General features: G+C 43.2%; 1 protein-coding gene and 1 long non-coding RNA gene across 2 annotated transcripts; one reads left to right on the top strand and one right to left on the bottom strand.

Annotated features, from left to right (window-relative positions):
• Nucleotides 1–1,785: 1,785 nt before the first annotated feature.
• slitrk4 (SLIT and NTRK-like family, member 4) lies at nt 1,786–5,656 on the bottom strand. The gene is made up of 2 exons (XM_082547501.1): nt 5,398–5,656; nt 1,786–4,622 (listed from the first exon to the last, which is right to left on the bottom strand). The coding sequence occupies exon 2, from the start codon at nt 4,578–4,580 to the stop codon at nt 2,043–2,045; it is 2,538 nt and encodes an 845-aa protein (XP_082403627.1). The 5' UTR covers nt 4,581–4,622; nt 5,398–5,656; the 3' UTR covers nt 1,786–2,042.
• A 1,276-nt stretch (nt 5,657–6,932) lies between these two features.
• LOC309714816 lies at nt 6,933–10,499 on the top strand. The gene is made up of 3 exons (XR_014279039.1): nt 6,933–7,566; nt 7,745–7,858; nt 9,231–10,499. It is a non-coding gene; the product is annotated as an uncharacterized lncRNA (long non-coding RNA).
• Nucleotides 10,500–14,054: the final 3,555 nt, after the last annotated feature.

Genomic DNA, 14,054 nt, shown 5'->3' with positions numbered 1-14,054 from the left:
ATTTTAACTTAACAATACTTTTTAAATAAGGACCGGATAGAGTTAAGTTGAATAAAGAATTTTGAAATAGAACTTGTCCTGACAATATCATCTCAAACTAAATAAATTAAAAACAAAACGGAGACTGAGCTAATATTGCACATGGTTGTTTTTCCGATACGGTTCGGCCCAGATCCGACAATTTAGAGCCTCGATCGGTTTGCCCTCGCTTTCCCTCCCTTTTTCCTCCCAGGTCCAACAATTCCAGAAGCATATCGAGTTTAATGCACATTTATTTTGGTTGCATAATGTTAATAAGAAACCTTTTACAAGATACTGTGGGAGATATAAGAATAAGGAAACTGCTGGAAACGTCACAGACTCTATCAGGCCTCTTGCTCATCGTGCGACACAAGAAAAAGGAAACATCACAGATCACATTTCACAACCTTTCATCCGGCAGGCGCTCCTCAGCAGACCGAGAGAAACAGAAACCCTTGAATCGACTGAATTAGCTCAGATGCAGCACACTATCAAGTCCTTTCCACTCTTTGCGTATTATTCTTCTTAAATAATACCAATAACTCTTTAAATAACCCTGCATAGAAAAATAAATTAACTATGTTGTTAAATTTTCATTCTTTTTCTACGAATTGAGAGCTGACAGGGAGGCGGGTCACCGATTGAATTATATTAGCGGTTTGTTGGACAATCTGGCAATGAAGTCTCTTGATGTTGATGATGCTCCGTCGTACAGTATGAGTGTGTGTGTGTCTTTCTTTGTAATTTACAAACCAGTCCCACAGATACAAATAATGTAAGACTTACAAAATAAATTCCAGGTTACGCTTACATGGCAAGCAGCTTTGTAATTTCTTTTTTTTTCTTTTTTTCCTTTTTTTAATCATTGGGTTTTGTTTTGTTTTTTCTTTTCATTTTTCAGAAACGTCCTCTGACAGTGTATGTGCCATTAGATTTCACCCAAAACATACAGTTACTGTAAGTAGGAATTTTTAAAGAGAAACACAACTCCATTCAGAAGACACTATATTTAACATGGCTCTTTACACAAAGAAAACAAGTCATGAAATCATTCCCCCAAAAGAGTTTTGCGGTGCCTCCAATTCCCACGAATGGAAAACGGGAGCTGTTTAGCCTCCCGGCAAAGAGCAGGTGTACTGCTACTGCTGTGTAATCCACACAAGATGGCAGAGAGTCTGCAGCCAACTCCGGAGAGCATCCACAAGATCAAATAGATATCCCAGCAACACAAAAAAGGTCAAATAAAAACAAAATAAAATAGAATAAAGCAAAGTAGCATCCATTGAGTCACTGATTCTGTTAATCTCATCCCAGTAGAAGGAGACATGATTCGTTCCAGAGCAAAAAGAACAACCAGCGCTCCCTCTTTTTCTTTTTTTAAAAAACGGGCTGAAGCCAGCGAGGTATATTCTCAAGCACTGTTTCAAGACCCTTTGATTTGGTTGGAAAAAAATACAGTAAAAGAAAAAGAACAACAACAAGAACAACAAAAAAATACGAAGAAGATAAGTACCCATTTCAGTAGCAGCAAAAGATACTATGTCTGGTTGCTTTTTTAAGGGTGTCCTATGGTAAGTTTGCAGGATTCGTACGTGTGAGTGGCTGATAATCCAGAAGGTCTTTTACTGTGAAATACATCCACGCTTATTCTACTAATAGCCTTGTAGTGTGGAGCCATTTTGTCCATCTCTGCAGTGGTCATTAAGGATTTCCAGAAGGCACTTTTTTTGCTTTGTGTGTGTGTGTGTCTGTGTGTGTGTGTGCGTGTATGTGTGTAGGTGTATGTGTGTGTGTGTGTGTGTGTGTGTGTGTGTGTGTGTGTGTGTGTGTGTGTGTGTGTGTGGCTGCAGAGAGGGAAATGAAGGCAGAGGGTGAGAGATCTGAAGGTTTGAATGACGTGTGTGTGTCTCGAGAGGACAAAGAGCCAGAGAAATGTGTTCGGCTGTCTGTCTGCCTGCATGTTGCTGACTTCATACTGTAGAAGTGTGTGTAATCAATGCACAGATCAAACACAACAGTCCCTACATTTTACTCAGTGCAGTCTGCTCCTCGAGCACCTGCAGGTAATCAGGTGTTCCTTGGAGCTTGGCTTTCAGCTCGTAATACTCACTTTTCCTCTGCTCCACTACGATCTTACTGTGGTTCCCGCCTATCAGCGACGACTTCTTCATCTTTTTATCCAGCGTTTTCTCTGGGTAGCGGATTTCATATCCGCCCATCCCTATACTGTTGAAATCTCTTTTGCTGTCCAGGAAGTTGTGGATGAACATGCTTGGCTCTCGGTTGGGGAGAAACTCCTCGAGTTCGTCAATGGTGCTGAGGCGTTTGTTGCGCTCCAGAGTGGAAAGCATGTCTTTCTCCTTGTCTGCGCTGTTCCGCAGGATGATCTTCTGCCTCTGCGAGTCTGCAAATTTGAAGCCGGCATCCAAGTCTGAGGAGCGACCGATCCCACAGGTGTGGCTCTTGCCGATGTGCTCGATAGTCTGAGGGATGAAGGTCTCGCCTCCCAAGTCATCGCCGGGGATAGAACCTTTTTTGCCGGATTTGTGGCTGTGGCGGCGAAGCTGCAAAGACATTGAGCCGCACTCCTGGTTCCCCAGCCCCTCCTGCCTGCCCACCGGTTTTTTATTCCGCCTCAGGACAAAGACTAAAAGGCAAAAGGCCACAAACACAGTCAGGATCAGCACTACGAGGATGCTAAGGATCATAATTGAAAGAGGCACGGGCCCTCCCGGTGGTGCTTTGCCAACTCCAGCAGGCGACACTGATGTCAAAACAGGGGTGGCGCCAGTCTGAATAAAGGGCGGCCTCGCCATCCGAGGACACAGGATCTCATTTTTTAAGAGGCGCAGTTCAATGTTGGCGAACTGCACAGGGGAGGCACATTTCACCTCTTTGGCAGCCACTCCATCACTCAGCTTCTGCAGCCAGAGTTTGAGGGCAACCAGATCGCACGAGCACTCCCACGGGTTCCCTTCCAGGTCTATTTGGGTCAGTGACCTCAGCTGGTCCAAGACACCGCTCACTGGCAGGGTCATGAAGTGGTTGTTTTTCAGATTGAGTCTGGCTAATGGGATCCCCGCAAACACATAAGCAGGAAGACTCCGCAGAACGTTGTTGTTGAGATACAGGAGTTGAAGGTTTGGCATGGAATCAAACGTACCTGCTAAGATTTCCTTTATGGCATTGTATTCCAAATATAAGTACTGCAGGTTTGTGAGGCCCAAAAACATCTCTGGGTGCAACTGTTCAAGCATGTTTCCGTTTAAGTACAGTCTCCTCAGGTTAGTGAGGTTAGCAAACACACCTTTCTGGACTGTGACAATCTGATTGCTGCCAAGATGCAGCAGATCTAAGCCCTCAAAACCTTGGAAATCACTCGGATTGATGTCACGGATGTAATTCCCACTCAGGTGAAGCTTCTTGGCATTTGGGGGTTTGGGAACGAGATCAGCTAGATTTTTAATATTCCTCTCCTGACAGCTGACGCTAATGCCAAAGTCAGAAGGGTGGGCTTTGCAGCTGCAGGGCTGTGGACACAACTGAAAGGAAACAATCTGGTTATTCCTTCCAGCCACAATCCCATTGCCATAAAACTTTGATGAGTCTGTGGTTTTTGGCGTTTTCGTGGCTATGGGAGCCACAGTACTTGGGGGCGTTTTGGAGGGCTGTGCAGGTGGCATCCTAACATCAAATTCACTTCCTGTTCCCATGGGACAAAGCTCCTGTTTGTTGGTTTCTTTCAGGAGCCTCCCGTACAAATCACTTGGCGTTTCACATATGGCCTCGCCAATAAAAATATTATAGGGCATGTTTTCAAGCCACGCTTTGAGAGGTGCTAGGTCACAGGTACAGTTCCAGGGGTTGTCGTCCAGCTGCAGCTCTACAATGCGTCCAATGTGCTCCAGAACACCCAAATAGGGAAGTTTCTGGATCCTGTTGCCCCTTATATCCAGATGTGTGAGTGAGGCAAAGCGAAATATGTTGTCGGGGAGTGCCTGTATGAGGTTGTCATTCAGGATCAGCACTTTGAGTTTGTGCAGTTTGTTAAAGGCTCCCTTCTCAATGTATTGTATTAAGTTGTAGTCAGCCTGAAGGTATTCCAAGTTTTCTATGCCTAAGAAAGTGTCCGCACGCAGCACCTTTAACTCGTTGCTGTTCAGATGCAGCTGTTTCAACGCACTCATCCCCATGAAGGCCCCACCTTCAATGTTCTGCAGTTTATTGTTCCCCAGGTGCAGCGAGACAGCGTGGGTGAAGTTGAGGAAAGAGTTTGGGTAGAGTATGATCAGAAAGTTGTTCTGGAAGTTAAGGTGGTAGAGGGACGAGGCCGGAGGGATGAGCTGTGTGGGTCGATAGACGGTGATCTCCTCGCAGTTGACGTACAGCACGTTTTCCACCGACATGCAGGAGCAGGCGACGCAGGTCTCGGCCAGCAAGTCCGGGGCGGACGGGTCTGCCATCGGGGGTCCGTTCGACATTGAGGGGGAGGAGAGGGAGGAGGCGAGAGAGCCGGAGATAGAAGAAGAAAAGGCTGCCAGCAGGAGTACGAGCAGCATTTCGCCGGTTAGAAATCCTCCCCCAGAAAACCATTTAGTAACCTTTGGAAAGAAAAAGAAAAGAGAGACAGGCGCATGCACAAACATCCACACACGCAGGCGTACATACATGCACACAAAACCAGATATGCACACGCACACACACACACACACACACACACACACACACACACACACACACACACCATCAAAATTCATATTTGAGATTGACTGCATTGCAATTTTAATATTTAACTCGATTTATATTTAAAGTACAAAAAAGAAAACATTACTCTCAGTGTATGAAATAAATTCTAGCCACGATGCTAATAATGCACATTTGCAATGATCCCACTATTTCATCAGAATCTATGAACTGCGTATCTCTGTTACTGACACACAGTCATGCCTCCAAATCCTGGATAGCCTGAAATGTTGGATGGAGGTTATTCAGTACTGCAGGAAAAAGTAGCACATGCTCTGGACTTACCCAAACCCCTGAAATACTGCACGTCTATGCATCTTATTCTGACACCCAAAGCAAGACGCAGACATCAGCACAACTCTGTTTTGTGCCTCTCAGATTCAACATAATCAAAGTCAAATGGCTGCAGTTCCCTTTTCTAGGGGAGGTCTAATTTGGAGCCAGCACCTCCAATACCAGCGAATAGCACACAGCAAAGAGAAGAAAAAGAATTGGAACTGTGCCCATTACTGACACACTGAGAGGGGTTTAAGCTGCACCCATTTATAGCAGCTGTGACACAAGAAGAAATTCCACATGACGAAATCTGAGAGATCTTTTTTATGGGACTGAATTTAAATAAATTGGACTTACCCAAAGCTGTGGTGGTGATGAATGCGGCTCCCTCTGGAGACACGGGGCAGCATTGGTGAGACATGGATGGAGCCGTGCAAACAGTCTGCCCAGCAGAAGCCGACAGTTATAGGGGCGCAACAAGGTCTCCCCCCAGTCCTCTATAGCCCCATGTAGGGAGCCGAGCAAACCGGAGAGGTGGAGGTGCGAGGCGGAGATGGAGAAACAGAGGAGGGAGAGGAGGAGAGGCGAAGAAGGAGGGAGGTCCGATTTCACCCGATGCGCCTCTTACTGACGGGCTCCTCTTGCTTGGAAAAATCTCCCCGCTGCTCGTTCGGTCCCCAAAGTGGCCGTACTACCTCCATGGGAAAACGTTCATTTGGGTGCAGGGGAGATAGAGAGGGAGTGGGGGAAAGGTAGAAGAAGGTAGAAAGAGGGGAAATAGAAAGAGGGGGTGGGGGGTGGGGGGAGGCAGATGGCTTTCAGAGATCTTCACGGCGCGTCCGGCGACTCCAAGGCGTGAAAAGGGGCGCAAGGCGGACACCAGTACGGTGGAATAAGTCCATCATTCTTGGAGTTTTTATTTAAAGGCGGGGAACTGATCGAGAGAAAGAGGAGTAGCAATGAGTAGAAAATGGGGAGGGAGAGGGGATGATGATGATGATGGCCAGCACTGTGCGTCTGGCTACAGCTCGGCTGAGCAACCCTCCGAAGGGCCAATGAATAAATACTGGTTCGTTTCCAGCGAAGTTGCGCACGGGGATAAAGCTCCAGAGGGCAGAAGCGGCCAAAATGCCCCCATCAGGTTGCTTTTGTCACGAGGTTATTCTCCATCCGTGCAGCGCTAATCCCTCCACCCCCCAAAAAACTGTTGGTGGTTCTCTTCACTTTGTTTGCAGTCGAATGGAGAAGAGATTATTTCAGTCTCATCCAAGTGGGAGGGAATCAGTTCTTATGCTTTTTTGTTTGTTTCTTTCCCCCTGTAATAAAGAAGAAGAATATTGAAGCTCCTTTCCGAGAACAAAAGGAGGAAGAAAGAAAAACGGAGAGAAACCAGAGAGACGAGTGAGGACAAGAGAAACCGGTGCGTAAAAATGAATAATGCAGTTATTCAGCCTTTAGTCCGCTGTGGTGCAAGTGAGGCGCTCGAAAGTCCGCACATTCGCTCTTTCATAGGTCCAAAGAAGGGAAGGGAGAAAAAAAGAATCAAAATGGACTTGATAATTTTTTAAGTAATCCTCTCTTTGGGAAAAACACAAAAAATATCCAGGTGGAATAAATGGCAGAGGAGGGGGGAGGGGTGTCACACCGGAGAAAAGCAAGCTTGTGTTTCTCTCCCTCCTGTAAAGACAGAACAGTATCCGTGTCAGGCGCATAAGTATGCTGGCTCCTTCTGCAGCCGCATTCACGGAGCTTCCCACACGACTAAAAAGAGGAGAATGCAGAGATGGAGAGGGAGGGAGGAGGGAGAGGGAGAGAGAGAGAGAGGGAGGGAGGGAGGGAGGGAGGAGGAGGAGGAGGGGGGCTCGCTCACATAGACCGAAAAGAGAAAAAAGATACTCCAGACCTTGAACCAGATCCATTAGGGTGAGCGAACACTGCAACAGCTGCATTTGCTCAATATTTACGAGCAGATTCAGATTTTTTGTTTTATTATTTTTCTATTCTTAAATGTAATAAAAGGAGGCTTCACCTGTTTTTATTTCCTACCCTGTGTGAGCTCGTGGGGTGGGGGGGGGGAGGGGGGGTCAAGATCAAAGCGCTGATGGAGACGGAGGAAGGGAGTGTGCGCGCATGCGGGTGGACTTGGCGCCGTTAAGAAAATAAAAGCAGCACTGCGAAAGAGTCACAGCGGGCCGGACCTGCGCAACACGGACCGAGCGCGTCCCCGAGGTCCGTGTGGAGAGAGAGAGAGAGAGAGAGAGAGAGGGGGATGTGTGTGTGCTTAAAACCCGGCACGGGAGCGCGCCTGTGAGCAGCATTTTAAACAGGAGGGAGAGAAAGCGAGCGAGAGAGGGAGATGGGGTTATTATTCAGGAGCGCTGCAGTCAGGCGGGCTGGAAGAGAGACAAAAACGGAGATGGTGATGGAGAATCAGTCAGTCAGGAGCTCAAGTTTATTGTGCATGTTTGTGGGAGAACATGGAAGAAGGAGCTCGATGAAGCAGATTAGAGGAGGACACAAGAGGAGGTAAGTTAGCCCCCTCCTTATACAGATACATTTTTATACATTCTTGCTATTATTATTCTTCTATCTATCTTATCATGAGTCCTGGCTCCTCAGCTGACACTGGAGGGGGAGTCCAACCTGAAACCTGACAGCGTTTGGGCTCACCGGAAGCCTCACCTCTGGTTTCCTCTTGCAACAGGTGGCGAGGCCAGGTGACGCACAAATAAAAGCAGGCCGAAGAAAGGGAAGCCGGGAAGTCTGGATGTGAGCCCGTCTGCACGGCAGCAGAGGCTAACAACAGTTTACATTTAAGGTTGATGATGATGAAGCAGTAAATTCAACATGCAGTCATTATACTATCACATCCATGCACACAGGCAGGTACAGAGATTTCCTTCCTGTCTGACTGTACAGCACCATAACACTGAACAACTCTAGTATTATTTTGTTGCTTTGTTTGTGTCATTTTGCACTGAAGTGCATTTTATAATGTCACATCTGCAATGGCTGGAAATGCCCAGCTCTTACATTCATCCTGTCCACACTGACTGGGTGGATGAGCCTGCGTGCATTTGGGATAATTAATAATCGCTACAGCAAAGCCAAGAACAAAATCATTGCATCATATTTCAAACACCAAAGAGATGCTGGGTCACTGTGTCAGGCTTTGTCAAAGAAGAATTAGAAAAAATTAAAATATTATATAGATAATATATAATAATATAATAAGCCAGTAATCACATATCCCAGTAGATTTGGGTTAAAGATTCTGAGAACACAGGCCTCAGCAGGTTATATACTAACCCCCACTGTATATGTATGATATTTTTTTTGATTAAATATAAAGATCATTTTTTGTTCGACCTGTATGTCAACTTCTTAACATCGACCAGGTCTAAGACGACCGGTGTAGGGTCAGGCTTTCATCCTAAACATGTCAAGTAAGCATATTTTCAGAAATTAGAAGCTGTTATCTTTTTACATAAAGTTTCCCCCGTGTATTTCTGCATTGCAGTTTCCTTAAAATAGCATGGTTGTTGTCCAGACTCTAACCCTGACACGTTGCAAGGTAAAAGGCGATCTAATTTTGTAATCCATATTTTTCTTAAGCATTTTAAAAAATACTGCATCCATTTCATGCTTGACAGAGATATGATGATGAACAACACTTACTGGTAAAGAGATTAGGCAAAGTGAGGTAACTGTAATGGCTGAGCCGTCTCAGTCCTTTGATAGATCAAACGGAAGTCATCATTTCTCATTTTTATACGGAGCAAACACAAAACAAACAAACAACATAAACCACAATAATCTATATAAGATGGAGTTTTTACAAGCATCACCAAAAGGCAAATTAAGCACCCCTCATCAGTGTGTGCGCATTACTCTGTGTGTATGAGTGTGCTGATATTTGACAGTGTTGGACATGTTCCTACACTGGCTGTGAGTGGCCTGAGGGAAGCAGGCCTACTAGAAAATGAGCCAGACAGTTGGCAAACCCCCTGCTTCCGTCTCAGCTGTCGGTTGGTAGTCTGGCCATGTGGGCCGAAACGCTGCTTCCTGTGTCCAAACACCAGAGAAGCCCTGACTCCGCTGTGCTCTAATCCCATTTCAGGAATTAACATAAAGCGTCCTAATATGTCTTTTAAAGGATTCACATGTGCTATTGTTTTTGTCTCTCACAGCCACTGCTGCTGCTGCTTTCCTCTGCTGCAGGTCTTATTTTTTTTTTACTTTTTGATGTGTCGCCCTCATCTGGACGTAAAGGTAACTGCACCCCAGTCATGAAGCAGTCCAGTAATGCTGCTCAGGTAAGGCCTGCTCACTTTCCCTTATTGAAATAATGAGCATTAATGATGGCACACGCTCTGATTAGTGTGCCATAAAATTCATTTTGATGCAGATCTAATATGAGAAAAAAGTACATTTCCTCTCTTTTGTCTCATACTAGACTCATGAGAGTTTCACAGCATTTCATTTATATTTATATAGTGCAAATTCATAATTCACAGTCACCTCAAGGTGCTTTGTATTGTAAAGGTCTACAATAGAAAAAGCAAACAAACCCCAACAATCACATGACCCCTATACGAGCAAGCGCTTGGCAACAGTGGGAAGGAAAAACTCCCTTTTAACAGGAGGACAGAACCAGGCTCACAGAGGGAGGGGCCATCCTCCACAACCCACTGGGGCTAAAGGAGGGAGAGACAAACTGTAGGAGAGAGAGAGAGTTTGACATTTGCTAATGATTAAATACAGTAGTGGTGTATAAACACACAGAGTGAAAAGAGATGGATGAAGAAGAAACATTATCGCATGTTCTAGTCTCATTGTACCAAAACTAAAGCAGGATTCAGGGTCATCTGATCCAGCCTTGAATATACGTTTTATCAAAAAGAAAACTTTTACATCTAATCTTAAAAGTAGAGAACGTGTCTGCAGTCCTGCATATTTCTTTAATGTGTGCTTTGAAGGACATATCTTGATCAAAAATGCTCCAAGAGTCCTCACAGTGTTACTGAAGACCAAACCAACACTGTCTAAAGAATCTTGTTAGACATCATGTGTCAAAGATTATTTTAGGACCAAACACAGTAATACTGTGACAGGTCATCCAGGCCTTTATGTGTTCACAACATGACTCTATCATCTGTCTTCGTGGATAAATAAAGCTGTAATATCTACACGGCAATGCACATGTATGCAGTGTTTTCTAATAACATTGCCTAAAGGAAGGTTTACTTTAAAAAGTTCTGGTCCCATCACAGAACCAACTCAGGGACTAATGTTTGTGTTTCGAGAGCACTCCCTGTTTACGAGCACAAATTGGACTCTGGCAGACAAATATGACTCCAACATGGTTACTTTAACACCCACAGTATGTTCTGACCTCTGTAGTAAAGTATAGTGGTTAGCAGGTGTAACAGTCCACTGTCAGAGGCCAGAAGAGCATCATCCAGAAGTGCTGCCTCTGTACTAAGATAAGCCTTTATTAGTCCCACACGTGGGAAATTGTTTGCAGAAAGTACAACTGTACTATGGAATGCAGTGAGTACTATCAAAGTACTATCAAAGTACTATGATGTACTCTATGTCTTGACAGATACACTTTACAAAATCGTTTCTCATCAAATGATCAGTAAACTGTTTGACAGCTATTCTTTCATGAACTTTTGATAATCAGGCAGGTTAATAGTTGGTCTGTGATTAGTTGATAAAGCTTGATCAGGATGATATTCAGCGATTGCACTGTTAGGACAGTTTTTATTCTACAGTATGTGAATTTTCAGCATTGGTAGACCACGTGTTTCCTCTGCTGTGTTGTGTACTTTCTCATTTTTAAATCTTACCACTGTGCATTACTTTCTTTTTCTTTTGCTAATAATACAGAATGTAGAGCATCTGAAGAGTTTTTCCTTTGATATACAACATCAGTAAGATATATAAAAAGATATTCAGTGTAACTGGAAACATGTGGTACCAAACCAGTAGAAGATACAAAGTTCACTGGATTACACAGGAACCCTTTTTTTACTTTGGTGATCCACCAAAAATTCATTTTCACACACAAAAATAAAAGTTTTCGGTGAGTTGCAGTTTTTTCTGATTATTTGTAGTGTTTTGGGTGTTCATAAGCTGTTCTATGGTCTTCAGCAATGAGAAAAATGTCAGAAACTGGTGAAAAGGAACAAAAGCAAGTGAGAAGTAAAGCATCAGCACATTAGAAATAAAGGTCTGCATTTGATTTATTTTTGTAAGTAATATCGCAAAACTATGTTTAAAATGAGATTAAATTACTGAAAAAAGGCCTTTATGCAGAACAGACCATATATGGTAAATGGCCTGCATTTGTATAGCGCTTTACTCAGTCCCTAAGGACCTCAAAGCGCTTTACACTACATTCAGTCATCCACCCATTCACACACTGGTGACGGCAAGCTACATTGTAGCCACAGCTGCCCTGGGGCGCACTGACAGAGGCAAAGCTGCCGGACACTGGCGCTACCGACCACCACCAGTAGGCAAACACAGGGTTTGTATCTTGCCAAAGGATATTTGGCATACGCTAGGAGGCAGCCTGGGATCGAATCACCGATCTTCTGGTTAGTGGCTGACCTGCTCTGCCACCTGAGCTACAGCCACCCTACCCATATATAATTACATATTTTGTTACAATTAAAATGACATATAATTAGTGATGCATTAACATGAACATCACTGTATCAGATACATGTTGTGATTTTTATGCATGTGCATTCTTATCCATATCCTTAATTTAGACTATATTAAACTAAAGCAATGAAATGATTGTAAAATAAACAAGTCTTTGAATGTTTCCATCTGTAACGTGTTTTTATCTATTACATATCTTGTTTTTTGGGTCATCGCCTGATCCTTACTCATTTTTACAGATGTATGTTTAAAAGAAAAAAACATGAAATGTTTTACTTGTTAACAAATGAAAAGAGCCTCAACCATTCCTTCAAATATGGAAATCTTAACAAAACAATAATAAAAACATTAGTAATAAAAGCTTTCATTTTTTTGCAGCTATTATTCTTTTGGGTTTCTTCATATATATTTTATTTAATTTTAATAGTGCAAATAGCATAACTATGGAATTTCAGACATTTCAGGCTTTAGTGCCGTGATTTCCCAACGGAAACGTGTACGTCAGGAGAAATAGTAACAAAGGGATAAAACAATATAAACGGCAGAAAACGAGTTTACACATGAGGAAAAGCTAAAAATCTGCAGGTTGTTTTTTAAAACATATTATTAATAATATTTAAAAATGATTAAGATCACTAACCAGAACACTTATCTGATGAGTTTTTCCAGCTGCATGATGGACATGTCAGGCATTTGTTTCCTGACATATCACAACCACTTAGTGCTGCTGGATTTCTTTCCAGAGCGTTCAGCACATGCTGCGGAAAATGTAAATCAGTCTCTATTTGAAAAGCTGGAAAGTTAAAGAGCAGGATGGGGAGTCATGAGAATGGAGGGGCCTTTATACTCACTTCAAAATCAGCACTAATCACAGGAGCATGTTCACACTGATGCCTCAGTAGTCACCTCTGATTATTGGCCATTACTGAGCGCGGTTTGATCCGAGGCTAAACATGTCACAATGCTGCTACCCAAAGTTAAAATGCACCTTTGCTGATGTGTGGGGAGTGTGGGGTTGGTGGTGAAGGTGGTGAGGAACCAGACAGGGTGCCAGTGACCTGGTGGATGAAGATGGTAACATCCACCTCTTTTTTCTTTTTTACAGAAAGTTCTGAAAGCTTTTAAGATGAATCATTTGTACTCTGCAAGTTTCTGAAAAGATTCAGCATGTGGCAAAAACAGTGAAAGAAAAAACATCCTTTACTAAACATTCCTATTCCTAAACTGAGCTAAAGTCCTAAAGCATGAGTAAAAAAAACCAAAACACAATCTGTACTGTATATATAAAATATAATATTATAATAATAAATATCATAGAGGACAAACTGTATACAGCCACTGGGAATGCCCGGCTCGCCCAACTGAAGGCTTTATTTCGAGTTGCCAAAAATGAAAACCCAAAATAAAAACTCCTGCAGCTGGTGAGCTTATTTATAGATCCTGTTGTATCCATTACAGAGTTTAAGAAACAGGATTGTTTTTTTCTGTTTAGCTATGAAGGCAGATTTATAATTGGAATGGCAGGTAATGTCCTATTTTATCATTTCATCTAAAAACATTTCAGTAGCATCATAATAACAGTAGGATAACATGTTGATAATTAAATGAAAAAGTTATCTGGGTGATTTTAGGCTGAAGTTTATGTGACAGAAAAGAAAAACTGTTCTGGAGAAAAAAGATGTAAGCTGGAAATGTGACTGGATGAGGCGATACAGCCTTGTGTTTGTACAGCAGACTCCCATCAGCCAATAAATATGACATCATACAGTCCACGTACCAAAGATAGAGGTCATGACCTGCACTGGACATCACGTCTTGTACATCACATATGAACACAGATCTCCACCCAGTGACACCCTGTGATATATATCATCACAGCTCTTTTGGGCTACAAAATACCTCTTATAGCTCAGAGGTTTGGTTACATCTGTTATGAGGTTTGAAGCGAGGCCAGAGAGGTGGGTAAGAAGGGTTACAGCAGATTTAAGCCCACGAGTCGCTCCATCACGACTGTCCTCCATTTCTCTTCCTGCCTGTCTAGTCTTTGGCTAAAGTAGCCCTGGTCAAAGCAGATAGAAGGCAAAGTCAAAGCATTCATAATTTAAGCCACGGGAACGTTGCTGCTTTTCTCATTTCTGTATACATGTGCTGTTGTCCTTGCATTGGTCAGTGACTCTGTTGACAGTGCTGCACAGTGTTGTTGCTATAATACCTCGAATACCAAATACTAGAATTTCTAATTCAATATTAACATTTGTTTTTCCATTGGATTGTTGACAATTTGTGTTGAACATCCTACAAACCTCGTGTGTATTTGCAACTCAAGTTGACTTTCT

Source organism: Aulonocara stuartgranti (assembly GCF_965226115.1).
Source record: "Aulonocara stuartgranti genome assembly, chromosome: 2".
NCBI classification, from domain to species: domain Eukaryota; kingdom Metazoa; phylum Chordata; class Actinopteri; order Cichliformes; family Cichlidae; genus Aulonocara; species Aulonocara stuartgranti.
The sequence above is the reverse complement of the archived record's forward strand: the minus strand, read 5'-3'. Positions and strand labels throughout refer to the sequence as shown.

Excerpts from the sequence above, each read along its gene's own strand:
- slitrk4 (XM_082547501.1), bottom strand. The coding sequence starts at position 4,580 with ATGCTGCTCGTACTCCTGCTGGCAGCCTTTTCTTCTTCTATCTCCGGC.